Genomic DNA, 22,105 nt, shown 5'->3' on the forward strand with positions numbered 1-22,105 from the left:
AACACCAACATGATGGCTGGCAATCTTCTGTGTAATCCTGTACTGACCATTTGCATTGTGCTGATATCTGTATGCAGAACAGATACCTTTAAATACAAGTCTTAACAATTAAAAATGTTGCCACACAGTTGTCACTTATTTGTACTTCAAACTGCAATGTTAACATTTTCTTTTTGTATCTCAACTTATCTTTACTTTTCTGTAAACAGACAGACAGACAGACAGACAGATAGACAGACAGATAACTCTGCAGGAGCTGATTAAAATATGAATTGCATGACGTATTAGTTGGGGTTGGAAAAATGATTTAAACAAGTTTTGCCATTAAAATCAAACCAAAATATGGATTTACGGTTTTTCGTACCTCGGGGGAGACTTCAGAATCTCCAAAGACATCAGCAAAGTCTGATGGACTTTTCCTCAGAGTCTGGTCAGCAGGCAGTGTGTTGTCATTGTAAGACGTCACGAACTTAAAGTCACTGGTTCTAGAACCTGTTGTCAGGTAGGCGTCATAATTGTAAGCGCTGCGTAAAGTTCCTGTGCCGTCAACATCTGCGTAATTAGGAGGGAGATAAGCGCTGGGGATGGCAACTGCTCCATCAAACAACAGTCTGGGCTTTCTCCTGCGACAAAACCTCACACCCAGGATGATGATAATGAAGGTCAGAAAAAAGGTGGACACAGACACCAGCGCTATGATCAGATAAGAGGTCAGTTTGGAGTTCTTCTCATCATAAGAAATATCCTTCAGTTCTGGCACCTCAGCCAAGTTATCAGAAATAAGTAAATACATGGAACAGGTGGCGGAGAGAGAGGGCTGTCCGTTATCTTTCACTGCTACAATAAGGTTCTGTTTCATGCTGTCAGACTCAGAAATGTCCCGCTGTGTCCTGATCTCTCCGCTGTGGAGACCAATAGTGAAAAGTCCCGGATCAGTGGATTTGACTATATAATAGGACAGCCAGGCGTTCTGTCCGGAGTCCGCGTCCACCGCTATCACTTTGGACACCAGAGAGCCTCCGTGTGCAGCTTTGGGGACCAGCTCGGTCATGAAGGAGTTGCCCTCCGGGGCGGGGTACAGTATCTGAGGAGAGTTGTCATTCACATCCGATATGAAGACACTGACGGTCACGTTGCTGCTGAGCGGAGGAGAACCGTTGTCTCTGGCCATCACGTGGACTTTAAAACTCCTGAACTGTTCATAATCAAACGACCTCACAGCGTGGATCACCCCCGTGTCTCCGTTAACAGATAGATAGGAGGACACCGGGGCACCGTTCACCTCACCGGGTAACAGAGAATAAATCACTGTACCGTTTTGTCTCCAGTCGGGGTCTCGAGCAGTAACGGAACATAAAGTGGAGCCAGGTTTGTTATTTTCAGTCACATATGCGCTGTAGGACTGTTCCTCAAACACAGGTGGGTTGTCGTTGATGTCTGCTACAGATAACTGAACAGTTTTAGAGGAGGACAGAGGTGGAGAGCCCTCGTCAGTGGCAGTGATTGTAATGTTGTAATCAGACACTAGTTCACGGTCCAGTTGTCCTGTGGTCACCAGAGAATAATAGTTTTTAATAGAAGGAACCAATTTAAAAGGGACGTTTTGTTGAATGGAGCAGCGGACCTGTCTGTTATTCTCAGAGTCTCTATCCTGCACGTTAATGATGCCCACCTCTGTACCAGGTGACACGTTCTCGGGTATGGGGTTAGTCAGTGATTTCAGATATGTAACTGGGGCGTTATCATTTACATCGGTGATATCAATAATCACCTTTGCTTCTGAAGAGAGGCCATAACCATCTTTAGCCTCAACAAACACTTCATATTTCGATCCTTCTTCATAATCTATGTCACCTGTCACACTGATGTCTCCAGTTTTCTCATCCAGTAAAAAAAGCTTTTGTGTTTTATCAGAGAGTCGGCTAAACTCATATGTTAACTGTCCGTTTACACCTTCGTCTGCGTCAGATGCACTAACAGTGATAACATGGGTTTTCATAGGTGAGTTTTCTGGTAACGTGACTGTATATACGGCCTCAGCAAAAACTGGGGCGTTATCATTAGCATCAAGTACAATGACGTGTATGACTACAGTCCCGGATCTCTGAGGAGAACCACCATCCACAGCTGTGAGCAATAATTTCATTTCCTGCTGCTCCTCTCGGTCTAACTCTTTATTTAAAACCAACTCGCCATATTTTCTGCCAGCACTTGTCGTCTGAATACTGAACACGAAGTGAGGGTTTGGTTGCAAAATGTACCTTTCAACTGAGTTTTTGCCTACATCTGCATCTTGTGCTGCATTAATGCGATACCTAGCTCCTTTGTCAGCTGACTCTGTGATTTCCAGTTTTACAGTATCCTTCGGGAAAATTGGTGCATTGTCGTTTATGTCCTGCACCTGCAGGGACAACCGGTGTAACTCCAGTGGATTCTCTAACAGCAAGTCGAATTTAAGAACACACGAAGGCTCTTCTCCACAATGCTCCTCTCTGTCTATTCTTTCCGCAACCATTAAATCTCCGCTTCGAAGGTTAATCCCGCAATATTGTCTGTCGTTTCCCTCCATGTCAACACGAGCTTTACGAACAGACAGACTGCCCACCTCCAGCCCGAGATCCTTGGCGATATTTCCAATAACCGATCCGCGCTTGAGCTCCTCCTGTACAGAATAGCTCAGGTCTCCATGTGCGTATTGCAGCACAAAAAAGAAAAACACAAAGCCACAGCTTTGAAGAAACCACCGTCTATGCATCATCCTCAGACAGTAGACTACTACACAAACCAAACACGTCAATTTCAAACATTCAAAAACGGTATTCGATCAAATGTGCCTTCCAAGCATTTGCCGTCTTTGTTGAAGGCTGTATAGAACACGGGTGGTCGATCCCAATAATGGGTGGTGTGCAAAACAAGATGAATATATGACTCCATAGCTGGTCTACACTGACACCGTGAGTACAAATGGAATATAGCAATTTGTTTTTAAAATCCACTATCCGGGCGTTTGACATTTAATGTTTAAATAAAAAACACTTTTATAAGCTATCAAACCGTGTCATTTGGAAGTATTTAGTGTTTTTTAAATGAAGTGAGGTGCTAGTTCTTCGTGCTGTAAGACTTTACAAACAAGAACTCAATTCCTCATAAATTGATCAGCCTCAAGCATTTCACAATGATAAGACAACATAACCCAAATGTTTGTCAAATGTGTATGTCTAAACACCGTGAGGATACAAAAGTCTATACCAGAATATTATTCATTGATTTTAGTTCTGCGTTCAATACTTACAACCCTATCTGCTTCTAAAGAAAACTGAATGATATGCATGTTAACCCTGCCCTGATCAAATGGTTTCACTCCTTTTTAACTAACAGTACACAACAGGCGATGTCAATGGGACGCTGTCAGAGGTCAAACATAGCAACATGGGGGTCCCACAAGGCTCTGTGGTATCTCAGATACTTTTCACATTGTACCCATCAACCACTTCAAAATGAAAACCCCTTGCTGCACTGGACGTTAGTGAACGTAAACTATTACTGTAGAAAACTTCAAAATGGTCGTAATTCGTAGGAGATTGCGAAGCAATTGAATACATAACACATCACTGACTGAAGAGAGACATATTTCCAATTCAACCTGATGTGACTTGTTATTTTCCTTTTTCTTCATCTAAAACTATGGAGGCCCAACGTTAATTAAAAAGTGGAACATATAGAAGTCTAAACATATGGTAAACTGCAATCTAAAAGATAACAGCCCATTCATTTTTTAGTGGTAACAAATGACACCGATGTAAGTTGTTCCTGAAAACGCAACAATAGATGAACAGCGAGGTTCAGCACCAAGGACAGAGACACGAAGAACTAGATGCAGCTCTACTCAAGATACACAGATGAACACACCAGTGCTGGGCAAACCGATAAATACAAAGAGAAAATTAAAGTCATTACAGTCTTATCTTGGACATAACCTGACAGAAATAAAATATATGCGTACTAAAGTTGAAGAATTAAGTAAATAGCTTGGGATAGGAGGGCAAGTATAACAGTTAAACACAAGGGACCGGACAATACAGGAGGGAAAAGACGCAGATAGGCTGTTCCTCATGTTTCAACCAAAATAAAAATAATTTGCTCAAATATATGACATTTAAAGAATGTTTGTGTGCAGTACAGTCAAATAACAGATGCTTGGCAAATCCCTGAAAAAAAAATCACAGATACAAGTCAAACCACTGAAAAAGATTACGTCCACACTCGAGAGAATCACTGAATCTGGCATTAAAAAGAAAACCAACGTCACCATTTCACATGATAAAACACCCAATGTTACACAAAAGTTAGGCCAGCATTTAGGGAACACATGCAAAAACAGTAGCGATGCGTTAAAGCTTGTACTAAAATTGAATTGGGACCAAATTCACCAAAGACAAAGAAGGTTGTTGAAAATCTTTGGCGAGTGTCAACTAACAGCATAATGTGTTACAGCGTTTAAAATGGTCAGAATAAGTGAGGGAAAAGAAACCAACAGAGACGTGGCACCTCTTCTTACCTCAGGAGAGACATCACAACCCCCAAACACTTCAGCAAAGTCTGATGGACTTTTCCTCAGAGTCTGGTCAGCAGGCAGTGTGTTGTCATTATAAGACGTCACAAACTTAAAGTCACTGGTTCTAGAACCTGTTGTCAGGTAGGCGTCATAATTGTAAGCGCTGCGTAAAGTTCCTGTGCCGTCAACATCTGCGTAATTAGGAGGGAGATAAGCGCTGGGGATGGCAACTGCTCCATCAAACAACAGTCTGGGCTTTCTCCTGCGACAAAACCTCACACCCAGGATGATGATAATGAAGGTCAGAAAAAAGGTGGACACAGACACCAGCGCGATGATCAGATAAGAGGTCAGTTTGGAGTTCTTCTCATCATAAGAAATATCCTTCAGTTCTGGCACCTCAGCCAAGTTATCAGAAATAAGTAAATACATGGAACAGGTGGCAGAGAGAGAGGGCTGTCCGTTATCTTTCACTGCTACAATAAGGTTCTGTTTCATGCTGTCAGACTCAGAAATGTCCCGCTGTGTCCTGATCTCTCCGCTGTGGAGACCAATAGTGAAAAGTCCCGGATCAGTGGATTTGACTATATGATAGGACAGCCAGGCGTTCTGTCCGGAGTCCGCGTCCACCGCTATCACTTTGGACACCAGAGAGCCTCCGTGTGCAGCTTTGGGGACCAGCTCGGTCATGAAGGAGTTGCCCTCCGGGGCGGGGTACAGTATCTGAGGAGAGTTGTCATTCACATCCGATATGAAGACACTGACGGTCACGTTGCTGCTGAGCGGAGGAGAACCGTTGTCTCTGGCCATCACGTGGACTTTAAAACTCCTGAACTGTTCATAATCAAACGACCTCACAGCGTGGATCACCCCCGTGTCTCCGTTAACAGATAGATAGGAGGACACCGGGGCACCGTTCACCTCACCGGGTAACAGAGAATAAATCACTGTACCGTTTTGTCTCCAGTCGGGGTCTCGAGCAGTAACGGAACATAAAGTGGAGCCAGGTTTGTTATTTTCAGTCACATATGCGCTGTAGGACTGTTCCTCAAACACAGGTGGGTTGTCGTTGATGTCTGCTACAGATAACTGAACAGTTTTAGAGGAGGACAGAGGTGGAGAGCCCTCGTCAGTGGCAGTGATTGTAATGTTGTAATCAGACACTAGTTCACGGTCCAGTTGTCCTGTGGTCACCAGAGAATAATAGTTTTTAATAGAGGGAACCAACTTAAAAGGAACGTTTTGTTGAATGGAGCAGCGGACCTGTCTGTTATTCTCAGAGTCTCTATCCTGCACGTTAATGATGCCCACCTCTGTACCAGGTGACACATTCTCAGGTATGGGGTTAGTCAGAGATTTCAGATATATAACTGGAGCATTATCATTCATATCAGTAATCTCAATAATTAACGTTGCGTATGAAACTAATCCCAGTCCATCTTTTGCACTTATCTGCATTTCATACGATGACACTTTCTCATAATCAATAGCTTCAGCTACTCTCACCTCTCCCGATTTAGGGTGTAAAGAAAATACGTTGCTATTTTCATCTGAAACATGATCAAATCCATAAAATATTTCGCTATTTAAACCTTCATCTGCATCAGTAGCACTCACAGTTATCACCAATGTATCCAGAGGAGAGTTTTCAGGCAGACTGGCTTTATAAACGGTCTGACTGAATTCTGGCACATTATCATTAGCATCCAGTACAGTGACGTGTATGACTACAGTACCTGATCTCTGAGGAGAGCCACCATCGAATGCGGTAAGCAATAACAAAATCTCTTTTTTATCCTCTCTGTCTAAATCTTTGTCTAAGACTAATTCACCATATTTTCGGCCACCTGATTTTGTATTTACATTTAGTTTGAAATGATCATTCTGCTGAAGTGAGTAGCCCTGAACAGCATTTTCTCCGATGTCTCCATCGTGTGCTTCTCCAAGAAGAAAACGTGCACCCTTGATTGCCGATTCCCGAATTTCAATCCTAAGTGACTCCTCTTTAAACTGCGGTGAATTGTCGTTGATATCTTGAACGCGGATACTAATACGGTGCAGCTCTAATGGATTTTCTAGTACGAGTTCCTGTTTTAGAACACACGATGCCTTTTTTGCACAAAGCCCTTCTCTGTCAATCCTTTCTTGAACGATCAATTCTCCGGTGTTGAGATTTACACCGCAGTACTGGACGTTGTTATCCTCAGTATCGATACGGGCCTTGCGAGCAGACAGCCTTCCCAAATCAAGTCCCAGATCCTTAGCGATATTCCCAATTACAGATCCTCGTTTCATCTCCTCTGGGATAGAGTAACTCACGTCTCCATAGACGGGGTGGAGGACAAGAAAAATAAAAGCAAGGCCGTAGAGCAGCGCAAATCTGTTGTAGCCCATTGTTACAGCGAGAAAGATCAGCACTGCTACTGAGTATGTCAAAATATATCAAAGATCCAAGTGGGGTTCCTCCAATATAGAGAAATAGTCTGTGGTCATATCGCGAAGCGTTTTTATCAACTGCAGTACAATAGCAGAGTCAAGCTTTCAATTCGTTGAGACAGAAGGGAGGAGAATGACCATGTCCTCTCGTTTACTGGTACACACTGACACCATGAGTATTTGCCTGGGTATAACAAGGCGATGTATGACTTCTGACGTCCTTAAATATAGACTAGTTCAGAGAACGTTGTTGATAAAAACAATATTACTACAACTGATAAAAAAAAACAATAATAGCTTTACTATTTTAGGATCAACTTGCCTTAATACAAGATGGCTTGTGATGTAAAAACTAAATAAAAAATAAACACAAAAAGTGGGAATCAACATGAAACCCTTCAAATTGTGTCTTGCAAACAACCCTATGTTCTCACCCAATTCTTGTCTTGTCAAAATATACACTAAGCACAGAAACTACTTCTGTAGGCGTTTATCTCACATCTGTATACGCTGCCTGAACATTAAAAGCTAAACTGATGATCCAAAAATGTAATGTCCCTCCCTCATTGATGAAACGGTGATTTTTTTTTTCTCCCTTGCTGATCTTCCCATTTCCATCTTACTAGTGTGGATCAAGTAAAATAGAGGAAATTCAGTTAAGTATCTTCTTGCATAACATTTTGTGCTAACATAGTATAAAAATACTGGTTGTGCATAATGAAAGCGCATGTAAAAAACAATTTAGGAACTTTAATCAACTATGTACAGAACCATCATTTGAAGTTGCATACTGTAAATTGAAGCATTGTTTGCCTTCAACCCTATCACCAACACTTCTGTACTCTATGTTGAATCACTGCAGTGACACACAGATCTATTAGAATAGCGATTGTCCTGAACTAGTTTTGACAACTTGGAAAAACAACCAGACATCTATTTCTTTCCAAAACAAGGTCTTCAGTTAAATGTTTGAATCTACCCTAATGAGCAACAAAACACTGTTTGCATTGTCCTTGATGTTGACGTTGGTGTAAACATCAGGAAAAGATTACTGTTTTCAGAGAGAGCTTTGAACATGGTGCAATTGTTCACCTATTAAACTGTAAATTTGGCATACCTTCAGAAAGGCTGACCAACAGCTGTTACAAAGCCCAAGAAAACAATGCTGCCATTTCATTTATTACCTTGGAACAGCAAAATGCATCAAATACGATACTGACATTGAAGAAAGGAAAGAAAATAGTCTGCAAAGTGTTTAAAAAAAATGAATGCTTTTTTTGCATTTGAATGGAGAGACGACTTTAACACTCTTTTCCCTCTCTGGCACTTGTTTAATCCATTATCATTGTAAAGGAATGTTCCAATTCGTGTCTTACAATAGTCCACGCAGACATCACCTTTATAAAGCGCATCTGTTGATTTAGAAACTGAATCCTTGAGTATAATAATTAATTCAAAGCACCTCTAGCTGTGAGAAAAACTTATCGAAGAACTTACATTAGTTTTGTACCACACAGTGTTTTGTAATTAGGATTGCACATGGACAACAAAGACAATGTATCCATCAAGAAAAGAAATACATAAATACGAAATAGTGTTGTGCGATAGTCTCGACTTGAGGATATACCATATTATGTCAACAAAAGTAACAAAATAAATTAAGTGAGAACGTATTTTCCTTGGCAATGCCCACTTCACTCAAAGCCAACACAGATAATGGAAGCACTACTACTCAAGCAGAACGGTCAAAGAGGTTCACTTTTCATATTCATATGACTCTAATAGCATGTCCCAATATCCACAAAAGGTAATCAGCTCCATCTGAGTGTCAATTCTACAGAAGTTCAGAGAATTATAACAAAAAAGAGCAACAACATATTCAAATAAGACTAGCACAACGTGAAAAACCTAAAACATTTAGAAAATGCAATATCAAGTCAACTTCCCTTAAACAAAGCTCAAAAGAGAGGTGAATTACAAGAAATGCATCATAGGATCAAACTGAGTTCAGCACCATGGACAGAGTCAAAGGAACGGACTGTCAAAAAGTTTCCTTTACTAGGAAGGGCAATAATGTGAACATATAAACATTTATTTAACATAATATCCCCAAATAAAAATGTGACCTAAACCTGACAACTTAGTCATATAGGCATAACCATCACTTTTGAGAAGACTCTTAAAAAGTATATTTAAATCACAACCACAGACAAGACCAATGGAACTTAAAAGAGCAAAAAACAAAGTTGCAGAATGACTGCAGGAGGATGAACAAGAGTTCCGTAATAAGAAATGTGTCCCTACCTCAGGAGAAGCATCACAATCTCCAAAGACGTCAGCAAAGTCTGATGGACTTTTCCTCAGAGTCTGGTCAGCAGGCAGTGTGTTGTCATTGTAAGACGTCACAAACTTAAAGTCACTGGTTCTAGAACCTGTTGTCAGGTAGGCGTCATAATTGTAAGCGCTGCGTAAAGTTCCTGTGCCGTCAACATCTGCGTAATTAGGAGGGAGATAAGCGCTGGGGATGGCAACTGCTCCATCAAACAACAGTCTGGGCTTTCTCCTGCGACAAAACCTCACACCCAGGATGATGATAATGAAGGTCAGAAAAAAGGTGGACACAGACACCAGCGCTATGATCAGATAAGAGGTCAGTTTGGAGTTCTTCTCATCATAAGAACTATCCTTCAGTTCTGGCACCTCAGCCAAGTTATCAGAAATAAGTAAATACATGGAACAGGTGGCGGAGAGAGAGGACTGTCCGTTATCTTTCACTGCTACAATAAGGTTCTGTTTCATGCTGTCAGACTCAGAAATGTCCCGCTGTGTCCTGATCTCTCCGCTGTGGAGACCAATAGTGAAAAGTCCCGGATCAGTGGATTTGACTATATGATAGGACAGCCAGGCGTTCTGTCCGGAGTCCGCGTCCACCGCTATCACTTTGGACACCAGAGAGCCTCCGTGTGCAGCTTTGGGGACCAGCTCGGTCATGAAGGAGTTGCCCTCCGGGGCGGGGTACAGTATCTGAGGAGAGTTGTCATTCACATCCGATATGAAGACACTGACGGTCACGTTGCTGCTGAGCGGAGGAGAACCGTTGTCTCTGGCCATCACGTGGACTTTAAAACTCCTGAACTGTTCATAATCAAACGACCTCACAGCGTGGATCACCCCCGTGTCTCCGTTAACAGATAGATAGGAGGACACCGGGGCACCGTTCACCTCACCGGGTAACAGAGAATAAATCACTGTACCGTTTTGTCTCCAGTCGGGGTCTCGAGCAGTAACGGAACATAAAGTGGAGCCAGGTTTGTTATTTTCAGTCACATATGCGCTGTAGGACTGTTCCTCAAACACAGGTGGGTTGTCGTTGATGTCTGCTACAGATAACTGAACAGTTTTAGAGGAGGACAGAGGTGGAGAGCCCTCGTCAGTGGCAGTGATTGTAATGTTGTAATCAGACACTAGTTCACGGTCCAGTTGTCCTGTGGTCACCAGAGAATAATAGTTTTTTATAGAAGGGAACCAATTTAAAAGGGACGTTTTGTTGCATGGAGCAGCGGACCTGTTGTTATTATCAGAATCTGAATCCTGCACGTTAATGATGCCCACCTCTGTACCAGGTGACACATTCTCAGGTACTGGATTTGTCAGAGATTTCACATATATACAGGTATGTTGTCATTGACATCGGTGACATCAATGGATACCTTCGTGTATGACGATAATCCTAATCCATCTTTTGCTTTAATGCGCAAATCATATGTTGACCAGTTTCAAAGTCAATTGCACCATTCACTTTAATTTTGCCGTTTTTACGGTCAATACTAAAGACTCTCTTCACATCATCAGTAACATGTCCAAACTCATAAGTCAAATCTCCGTTGACTCCCTCGTCTGCATCAGTAGCACTGACTGTGACCACTACAGTATTTACAGGAGAGTTCTCAGGCAGACTGGCTTTATAAACTGCCTGGCTAAACACTGGGGCGTTATCATTAGCATCCAGTACAGTGACGTGTATGACTACCGTACCTGATCTCTGAGGAGAGCCACCATCTAGAGCTGTAAGGAGCAAATTGATCTCTTGTTGTTTTCACGATCAAGCTCTTTTTCAAGAACAAGCTCTATTGTATTTCCATCAACGGCCAAAATGAAGTTATCATTCTTTTTAAGGCTGTACTGCTGAACTGAATTTTGTCCTACATCCGCATCGTGCGCCTCCTCTATCACAAAACGAGCTCCCCTGACTGCCGACTCTTGAATTTCAATATTTATCAATTCTTCCTTAAATTGTGGCGAGTTATCATTAATATCTTGAATGTGAAGACTGAACGGATGCAGTTCCAGAGGATTCTCCAGCACAATATCGCGTTTTATTACACACGATGGCTTTTCTCCACAAAGCTCCTCCCGGTCAATCCTGTCGGCAATAATTAAATCCCCATTGCTGAGATTGATGTCACAATAACGTTTGCGATTCCCTGCGGCATCAACACGGGCATTCCTACCAGACAGTTTACTCGGGTCCAGGTTAAGAGCCTTCGCTATATTCCCAATAAGAGATCCGCGCTTCATTTCTTCTTGAAAGGAATAGCTCGCGTCCCCATTCACGGCTTGCCACATCAGAAAGAAAACGACGCAGCTCCGTTTGAGCCCCATCATGGTAATGCGTTCACAACAGAACATTGTCCTCGTTTAGGTTACAGATTCAATGAGGAGTATACAGTTCAGTCAAGAGAAAATCAACAGCACTCCACAGTTACAGGCTGCATCCTAGGACCAAACTGCGAAATTTCCTTTTATTGCTCTGTACACCAGAGGGTGGAGTGGAAATGTTTCACGTAGACTGGCCTATAGCGACACCATGAGTGGAATGAAGAAATAACAGACTGCACTTATAAAGTATTACTTTTAGTAGGAGTAGTAGTTGTATACTTGTTGTTATAGTACAGATGGCATCTTAAAATGGTAGAGGAATGATATAAATTGCTTTGCTATTCATGCACCGTCATAACACAAGGCAGGCTATGGGTGTATATATAATTAAGTTTTGTTATAATTAAATGAGTTGCACACAATCATTCCAAACATGAAAGCTTGTTTCCATGGGAATAATATGCATTTTCTTAACAAAACTGAAAACGCCAAGTCTCCTAATGAAATATAACTATGCAGCATAGTAAAGCACGTCTCTGACTGAACAATCACCTGATAGACTTACGCATTGATTAACCTCATAAATAAGATATCTTCTTATAATGTATCACTATACAAAGCCTGAGACTAATAAATCCAAACAAATCATATATGTTGAAAAGCGTAAAAGCCAATATCAAACCCTAAAAAGGTGAACATCCTGCAAAGGACTACTCCATGGAATCAGAGGAGAGAGAGAGAGAGAGAGAGAGAGAGAGAGAGAGAGAGAGAGAGAGAGAGAGAGAAAACCAGCGCAAATTGCAATGCTGTTTGGCCCTAAACAGAGAAAACACTGTGGCAGAATACCTGAACAATGTGCCTGATCTAAAACTAAGGACATATTTGACTATTAACAGACTCAGTGAGCACAGCCTCACCATCAAGAGAGAGGCCACCAGAGGCAGACCTGACTTCCTAAAAAGGACAGATGTGCACCCACTGCACACAACATTAGATGGAAACTGAGCTGCACTTTTTAACTAATTCTGCCAACAGTACCTTGACATCGGAGACACATACTTCCCACAGATTTCAAACACCCCCCACCAAACATGACTAATAAGACAAAACTTCCATACCTGGTAGGTGAAATACAACAATATGCAACACAGCAGCATGCTTTGTGAGCTGTTACAGGAAAAGGGCGGCCAATAAAATAACACCAACATGACGGCTGGCAATCTTCTGTGTATTCCTGTACTGACCATTTGCATTGTGCTGATATATGTATGCAGAACAGATACCTTTAAATACAAGTCTTAACAATTAAAAATGTTGCCACACAAGTGTCACTTATTTGTACTTCAAACTGCAATGTTAACATTTTCTTTTTGTATCTCAACTTATCTTTACTTTTCTGTAAACAGACAGACAGACAGAAAGACAGACAGACAGATAACTCTGCAGGAGCTGATTAAAATATGACGTATTACATGACGTATTAGTTGGGGTTGGAAAAATGATTTAAACACGTTTTGCTATTAAAATCAAACCATATTTTGGTTTGATTTACGGTTTTTCGTACCTCGGGGGAGACTTCAGAATCTCCAAAGACATCAGCAAAGTCTGATGGACTTTTCCTCAGAGTCTGGTCAGCAGGAAGTGTGTTGTCATTGTAAGACGTCACGAACTTAAAGTCACTGGTTCTAGAACCTGTTGTCAGGTAGGCGTCATAATTGTAAGCGCTGCGTAAAGTTCCTGTGCCGTCAACATCTGCGTAATTAGGAGGGAGATAAGCGCTGGGGATGGCAACTGCTCCATCAAACAACAGTCTGGGCTTTCTCCTGCGACAAAACCTCACACCCAGGATGATGATAATGAAGGTCAGAAAAAAGGTGGACACAGACACCAGCGCGATGATCAGGTAAGAGGTCAGTTTGGAGTTCTTCTCATCATAAGAAATATCCTTCAGTTCTGGCACCTCAGCCAAGTTATCAGAAATAAGTAAATACATGGAACAGGTGGCGGAGAGAGAAGGCTGTCCGTTATCTTTCACTGCTACAATAAGGTTCTGTTTCATGCTGTCAGACTCAGAAATGTCCCGCTGTGTCCTGATCTCTCCGCTGTGGAGACCAATAGTGAAAAGTCCCGGATCAGTGGATTTGACTATATGATAGGACAGCCAGGCGTTCTGTCCGGAGTCCGCGTCCACCGCTATCACTTTGGACACCAGAGAGCCTCCGTGTGCAGCTTTGGGGACCAGCTCGGTCATGAAGGAGTTGCCCTCCGGGGCGGGGTACAGTATCTGAGGAGAGTTGTCATTCACATCCGATATGAAGACACTGACGGTCACGTTGCTGCTGAGCGGAGGAGAACCGTTGTCTCTGGCCATCACGTGGACTTTAAAACTCCTGAACTGTTCATAATCAAACGACCTCACAGCGTGGATCACCCCCGTGTCTCCGTTAACAGATAGATAGGAGGACACCGGGGCACCGTTCACCTCACCGGGTAACAGAGAATAAATCACTGTACCGTTTTGTCTCCAGTCGGGGTCTCGAGCAGTAACGGAACATAAAGTGGAGCCAGGTTTGTTATTTTCAGTCACATATGCGCTGTAGGACTGTTCCTCAAACACAGGTGGGTTGTCGTTGATGTCTGCTACAGATAACTGAACAGTTTTAGAGGAGGACAGAGGTGGAGAGCCCTCGTCAGTGGCAGTGATTGTAATGTTGTAATCAGACACTAGTTCACGGTCCAGTTGTCCTGTGGTCACCAGAGAATAATAGTTTTTAATAGAAGGAACCAACTTAAAGGGGACGTGTTGTTGAATGGAGCAGCGGACCTGTCTGTTATTCTCAGAGTCTCTATCCTGCACGTTAATGATGCCCACCTCTGTACCAGGTGACACGTTCTCAGGTATGGGGTTAGTCAGAGATTTCATGTATATAACTGGAGCGTTGTCATTTATATCTGTAATTTCAATTATCACCGTTGCATATGACGCCAATCCCAGACCATCTTTGGCGCTAATCTGCATTTCATATGACGATTCTTTTTCATAATCAATAGATCCAGCCACTTTAACTTCTCCTGTTTTAGGGTTTAGAGAGAAAACTTGGTTTTCATCTGAAACATGGTCAAATCCGTAAGTAACTTCACCATACATTCCCTCGTCTGCATCAGTAGCACTCACAGTTATCACCAATGTATCCAGAGGAGAGTTTTCAGGCAGACTGGCTTTATAAACGGTCTGGCTGAATATTGGCACATTATCATTAGCATCCAGTACAGTGACGTGTATGACTACAGTACCTGATCTCTGAGGAGAGCCACCATCGAATGCAGTAAGCAATAACAAAATGTCTTTTCTGTCCTCTCTGTCTAATTCTTGGTCTAAGACTAATTCACCATATTTTCGTCCACCGCCCTTTGTCTTCACATTTAATTTGAAATGATCATTCTGCTGAAGTGAGTAGCCCTGAACAGCATTTTCTCCGATATCCCCATCGTGTGCCTCATCCAAGAGAAAGCGTGCACCTTTGTCCGCTGATTCCTGAATTTCAATTTTAAGTGACTCCTCTTTAAACTGCGGTGAATTGTCGTTGATATCTTGAACGCGGATACTAATACGGTGCAGTTCTAATGGATTTTCTAGCACGAGTTCCTCTTTTAGAACACACGATGCCTTTTTCGCACAAAGCCCTTCTCTGTCAATCCTTTCTTGAACGATCAAGTCTCCGGTGTTGAGATTTACACCGCAGTACTGGACGTTGTTATCCTCAGTATCGATACGGGCCTTGCGAGCAGACAGCCTTCCCAAATCAAGTCCCAGATCCTTAGCGATATTCCCAATTACAGATCCTCGTTTCATCTCCTCCGGGATAGAGTAACTCACGTCTCCATAGACGGGGTGGAGGACAAGAAAAATAAAAGCAAGGCCGTAGAGCAGCGCAAATCTGTTGTATCCCATTGTTTCTGCGAGGAAGACCACATACACACTCAAAATATTATGACGTAGACAAAACTATCAACAATGGATTAGTGATTTCATCCAATATACAAAAAATGTCACATTGCAGTCGTATACGAAGCGGGGTTTATCAACTATGGTAACACAGCAGAGTCAGGCTTTAAATTCGTTGAGACAGAAGGGTGGAGAATAACCAGGGCTTCTCGTTTGCTGTTACACACTGACACCATGAGTGTTAGTTTAGGTATAACACGACGATGAAGGATTTTTTTTCTTAACATATTTAAAATGGAGACCAATTCAGTGATCCTAATTTAATTAAAAAAAATACATTGCTGTACTATTATATGGCTATCCTACCATGACTACTGAGTCAACATATAATACCAATGGCCTACTTCTGATGTAAAATAACAACACAAACATAACAACTGTTGCAAATGTTTATCTCAGGAAGAGCCATATTTCCAAACAACAGTTAGAAAAAGCACAAATAAACTGTCTGATGGCAAAAGGGGGACCGTTTTCATTTTAAATCTGTTCTGTCATTGTTTTATTTTCTCTCAAAACTGCATGAGAACTGATGTCCACATACCTTAGGTCCATCTTTGATGAAATGGTAGACAAACTTTGTTTTCTCTTTTTGCACTTTCCTCACATTACTACCATAATGGGTTAAGGGTCAAGTAACACATATGCACATTGTAACTGTCTTCATATTTAGCATCTATTGCTCACATTGTATGAGACTTTGTAACTCTGTAGATTAAAAGCATTTAGAAATGTATTACTGTATTTAACTAACAAGGTTGAACTTATCAAACCATCATTTGACTGTTGTAGACTGGGAATTGAACTGTTGTGTTTTCAAAAACACATCACAAACATTTGTATGCTTTATTTTAAAGCACTGCATTCAACAACAACTCAAAACTGAATCCAGTGAAAATGTGTAAAACTCAGGGGAAAGATCAAAAACCTTACATAGGTCTTTGTACGAATGCTTTAGCCTCCAGTGATAAGCAACACAAATGTTTTCCAACACTTAAACAGTATTCAATTCAATTCAATGTTATTTATAGTATCAAATCATAACAAGAGTTATCTCGAGACACTTTACAGATAGAGTAGGTCTAGACCACACTCTATAATTTACAAAGACCCAACAATTCCAATAATTCCCCCAAGAGCAAGCATTTAGTGCGACAGTGGCAAGGAAAAACTCCCTTTTAGGGAGAAACCTCGGCAGACCCAGGCTCTTGGTAGGCGGTGTCTGATGGTGCCGGTTGGGAATGTGATGAACAGTGGCAATAATAGTCACAATAAAGATAATGGAACAGTGACTACAAATGGTAGTAGTAGTAGTTCATGTCATAGCAGGGCACTGCAGGGCGTTAGAGGATGTAGCGTGGCATAGCAGAGCATAGCTGGACGTAGCAGGACGCAGCAGGGTTCAGGAGGATGGTAGGAACATAATGTTTTGGATACTGCTTTAAACCTGGTGTGTCCTATTGTTCTATGATATAGTTTTTAACCCTGACGTTTGGGAAACTATAAAAACAGTTTAAGAGTGATTAATAGTTGTTGCAAAGGTAAAGGAAATTGGGCTGAAATTAAATTCCTCAACCTATAACAGTATACATCCATCACATACAACACTGTCAAAACTTTCAGAATAAACCTACTATTTCTATGAGCTGCTCCTTAAAAACTTGACTGCAATGCCTTGTATTTGGTATGCATTAATTTGCATTCATTTTGTATTGTACAGTGTTTGTAATAGTAGTATTTACTACTAGATAACACTATATGGTATATGTCAAGGAAACAAGTGCATTACTACAAAAATCGCATTGAAAAAAAACTTGAATTGGTTATGCTATTCTGTCGCAGGCACTTTATGTTAAAAACGGCATGTCAACTTAAGAAAACGAGACTCTACTAGCAAAACAGAATAAACACAAAGGCACTATTTCCATTGTCTTTGTACTCCTCTAATATCAAATCCCGTTCTACGTTGAAAGTGATAAACTTCTAATGAGTATAACTCCTGAAGAGGCACACTGGCACCAGATTAAAGCAACGACATATGCATATGAAAGCACGAGAGCAAGAAAAACCTAAATATTTTAACAAAGTCTGTAATAAAAAGTCAGTGTACTGAGACACAATACAGCAAAGGAGAACAATGACAAGAGCATAAAGCACAAAGGTAAACTATCTCTGATAATGCATCACAGGTTCAAACGGAGTTCAGCACCAAGGACAGAGACATAAGGAACGTACAGTAATTGGAAAAGTTTTCCCTTACTGGAAGATGATATGCAGAGAGTATGTAACCACATAGACAAAAAATGACTTCAAGAAAACAAATGGTCTAAAGAAAATTACAAACATCAGACAGTATGGACACATTCAAGGATAGCATGTGCGCTTACTGTAATGGTGTGTGTCTGCGTATGTGAGTGTGGAGGGTGAGGTGTGGGGTTTGGAAATAGTTAGGAAAGTCGTAAAACTTGCTTTCTGAGTTGTTCATCTTAGGTACACGCATCTTGGTTGATCACTATTTAATTAACAATAAATGTGTCCCTACCTCAGGAGAACCATCAGAATCTCCAAAGACANCATGCAAAAAAAGAAGGAAATGAAACCCGCACGTTTCGAATTTCGAAACCATCTTCGACGATGAGTTCTTAAAAGGTTGAAGAATAAAGCGAACAAAGACAGTTCACCCAAATAGCAACTGCGAGTCCAGTGTGATTTTCCCTAACTAGACACAAGAGCAGAATAATGTAAGTCCACCCCAAAGGACAGAGGGATTCAAACATCTTAAGGCTGGTGTATAGCGCCACCGTGAGTTAAGTTCAACAAAAACACTGATAAAAACGAACACTTTAAAAAACAACTTCTGTTTGTGTGTAAACTAGACACTACAACTGCAATATTACCAATATTTGCAACTACAGTTATCCATAAGGTTCAAACCAGAAAGATCCAGTGTAGCTGTGTAGTTTTCCTCCTTCAAAATGTAATGCTAACCTGCTGTTCTGAATGAGTGTTTTCACACTGGATATCATGAGCCTAAAATGTTTAGCCTCAGCAGATTTTACCAAGGCCAATATGATAGATGGTTAGCTAATTGCTTCCGCCTGCTCCTTCTCGAATTAATCCTTTTTTAGTTTTTGTTAAATTCTGATTGTTTTGTTTTATTTTGTGGTTTTAAATTTTTTGTTGTTTTTTTTTGTTTTGTTTCCTTTTTCAACATTGCTGATTGTTCAAGTTAAATAATTAATAAGAATGGTTTATATCATGTTTAACTACTGAATATCTTGCTTATACTGTTTTCCTGTATATACTGTCTGATTGTATCCTGGCCAAAAAATAAAACATATGTACACATATTTCTGTTGACTAGTTAGTAATTATCTGAACTTGGATCATTTCATTTTTCTATATTTCAAAAGTGGTTAAACTAAATTTTCTGTAATGACTATAATCAAGATTCACATATCTGCAGAACTGTAAAAGTTTGGAACGCTGAGCACCTGCATCTATAGTTGAATTAAATAAGGCAGTAGTCGTCTGTAATATTTAAAAGGAAAGTTCATTCATGTAGTTAAAAAGAGGCATTACACCTTTAAAGAGTTATCAATTTACATATACGTTTGTTTATTATACTTGCAGCTTAAATCACTCATAATAAACACACTAAATGTATTTTGTAATGCCTAACTTCTGATTAGCCTGTTCAATCACATATCGGGGAGAAACCAGAGTAGTGGTGTGAATTTAATGAAAGTGTGGAGAAAACTAAACAAGTTTCTGAAAAGATATCATCTGTTCAGCACCAAGGACAGAGAAATTAGCCCAGATAGTCAAAAACAGTCAACATAACAAAAAGCAGTCGCATGAACAAACAGAGTAAAGTTGGCTGCGTGTGTGTGTGTGTGTGTGTGTGTGTGTGTGTGTGTTTCTTAAGAAAAAAGGCTATGACCCTTGAAGACCACTTGCACTAAATATACTACTACAACTTGTCTAACACTGCAGATCTACAAATATGGTGATTTAAGGTAATCCTTACAGTTACCTCCTACCATCAGAGAATAGGGATTAATGCTGATAAGTACGATACAGTTTGTCAATGAGTATCAACAACACAAAAGCAGATGCAATAAATCAAACACTTTAAGGCATACCTGAGACACAAGTAGTTAAGACCAATCACTTAGTCAATCCACAGAAAACAATCAGGCAGAACAGTGGTTACCAAAATCACTGTAATAGAATAATTAATTGCGTTACCTAGAAGAGAAAGTCCCTAATTCTGTCAGCATGACCTCTAGTCTACCTGTATGGAACTCACACTCTATGTTGATAAACACAGTGACTGATATAATGTCACGTCATAACCTGAGAAAAATGCATTATTGGTCTAAAACACAAAACCATAAGCCTCAATTGACCCAGTAGAAACAAAGACTGGACACAATACAGATGTGGTTCCTAAGGTTATGAATAGAAAAAGGTAATGATTCAGAGCATATCATGGAGCAAATACAATCACTGCAGACACGTCCATAGGACAGACACTACAATGCAACTGCAATTAAAATCAAAAACTATTTTTTTCTCTCTAAATTTGAGGGTCAATGACATGACGCCTAAATTTACTGTCCGACTGCATTTTCTCCAGTTAAAAATGGTCTAGATTTATAGAAAAAAAACAATTTATATTTAGTATCTCTCCCCTTTATATAACCACATTCATTTTTCAAAAATCATATGGCATTTCTAATTTTTTTGTTACTGAAAGTGTCAAAATATCATGTGGTGCGACCGGTCAGGCATTACTTCTATTTTGGAAACTTCTGGAAATTTGCTCATAATGTATTACAATGTACTTTCTGCCCTTTTTGGCATAATTTCCAAAGTGTTTTGTAGTCTTATATAATATTACAATGCTCTTGTATTGATATTTCTGTCATAATATACAAACAAACTTTGTCCGAGTATGCACATTTTATGAAATATCACGCGGTGCGACCATCAAGAAATTCCCATTTTGGAGCTTTTATTTTGAATTCCACTGAAAGACAGGAAGTTGCATCAAACATCAGTTTGCAAAGGACCCTTGAAAGCAACAAACAGGTTTGTAACCCTCTCTCATATTTTGAAGAAAATAACTTTTTGAATGGCTGGTATGTAGTTTCCACTTTTGGATGTCATGTGGTATGACCTCAAAAAGACAATAAGTGTTAATTCATATTTACAAATTGATATTTTGATAGAAGATGTCATAGTGCCCTTTTGCGAGAAACTAGCTAGTTTTATTTAGGTGGCCAATGTTGTGCCAGTAAATTTTGACTGAATTAAAAAAAATCATGTGGTGCGACCAAAAATCATGTGGTGCGACCATTGAATCATGCCTTCCAAGACTGTTATACATCCTATATTGACAGGTTTTGTGCTCTTCTATTCTTTTTATGGTTTGTATACAAATAGTAATTCATTTTAATATTCTATAAACAAGATTTGAAGGCTTTTCACGATTTTTTCATGTATTTCAGAGACAACGGTTTATGATTAGTATTTGTACAATATAATGAAAAAATACAGAAAAATAACATTTTATTATTATTAATAATAATAATAATAATAATAATAATAATAATAATAATAATGTATTATTTTAATCCACTTTATCAGATGCCACTGCCAAGTAAAGTAAAGACTGCTCGCCACAGAGAACGCGTCAATTCCGACCCTGCAGCAAGAGCAGAGTACCTTGCCAGGAGAAAAGAAAGGTTTGTTGTAAAATGCAGAAAACGAAGACAATAAATTGAAAAGCAACATGAACTACATATTCCTCTTGTGTGGAGGACATGCATTTTTGCATTAAAATTTGTCTAAAAGAAAACACTAGACCATAGATTTATGACATGACACTACATTTGTTTCAGCTACCAGAGAAGAAAACAGCAGGGAAAGATTCACTATGTTAAGTCAAGTGAGCTGCCTGGTAGAGAGAAAAACAAGCAGAGAGAGAAATGGAGGGCTGCATCCCGTTCCTATAGAGATAGGAAAAAGATGGCGAATGCTGTATTAGACCTCACACCGCCATCTATGGACAACATCCCACCAATTCTGCTTGATGTAGCTATAGCTCCAGAGCCATCCGAAAATGCAGGTCAACCTATCTTAGACCCAGAACCTTTTAATGAGGATTTTAATCCGCCAGTCGCGTCCACGCCAGAGAGAGTTGAGAGGAAGAATACTTCAGCTGAGAAACGTAGCAAAAGGCTGCAGAAGGAGAAGGGAACACTAGAAAAGCAGGTCTTGTATCTGAGGAAACAGTTGGCAGAAATGAGAAAACTAAAGGATAAATGTAGAAAGAGAGAGAGGAGATTGATGGCAAGACAAAGTCAAGGCCTAAGTGAAAAATTCAAGCAAAGGGGAAGCAAGAAAGTGTCAGCAGAGAGAAAGCAGGCTGTTATCAAGTTTTT

General features: G+C 40.4%; 2 protein-coding genes and 1 pseudogene across 17 annotated transcripts in view; all 3 read right to left on the minus strand.

The window, feature by feature from the left end:
• The window catches only part of LOC116052436 (protocadherin gamma-C5-like), a 246,238-nt gene that overhangs the window by 200,857 nt on the left and 23,276 nt on the right, over positions 1-22,105 (minus strand). For 2 of the 16 annotated variants that reach the window (XM_031303172.2, XM_031303160.2), the window contains exon 1: positions 365-2,882. The exons of 10 other annotated variants lie outside the window; for them this stretch is intronic. In XM_031303172.2, coding sequence (XP_031159032.1) covers positions 365-2,758 — 2,394 coding nt within the window. In that variant the 5' untranslated portion in view covers positions 2,759-2,882. Of the gene's footprint in view, positions 1-364; positions 2,883-4,558; positions 7,065-18,150; positions 18,227-22,105 lie in introns of those variants that run through there. 4 more of the 16 variants (XM_036002725.1, XM_036002777.1, XM_036002780.1 and 1 more) reach the window with 4 other exon arrangements.
• LOC116052643 lies at positions 9,068-11,799 on the minus strand (annotated as a pseudogene).
• On the minus strand, positions 11,754-15,755 carry LOC116052644 (protocadherin beta-15-like). The gene is made up of 2 exons (XM_031303459.2): positions 13,215-15,755; positions 11,754-11,801 (listed from the first exon to the last, which is right to left on the minus strand). Exons 1-2 carry the CDS (start codon positions 15,600-15,602, stop codon positions 11,754-11,756), a joined length of 2,436 nt encoding a protein of 811 aa, XP_031159319.1. The 5' UTR covers positions 15,603-15,755.

The sequence above is a fragment of the Sander lucioperca genome, chromosome 1, assembly GCF_008315115.2.
Source record: "Sander lucioperca isolate FBNREF2018 chromosome 1, SLUC_FBN_1.2, whole genome shotgun sequence".
Lineage (NCBI taxonomy): Eukaryota > Metazoa > Chordata > Actinopteri > Perciformes > Percidae > Sander > Sander lucioperca.

Coding starts and splice junctions, on each gene's coding strand:
- LOC116052644 (XM_031303459.2), bottom strand. CDS start 15,602: ATGGGATACAACAGATTTGCGCTGCTCTACGGCCTTGCTTTTATTTTT. Junction 11,802..13,214: donor ATTCTGAAGTCTCCCCCGAG/GTACGAAAAACC, acceptor TCTGGTGTACAG/AGCAATAAAAGGAAATTTCG.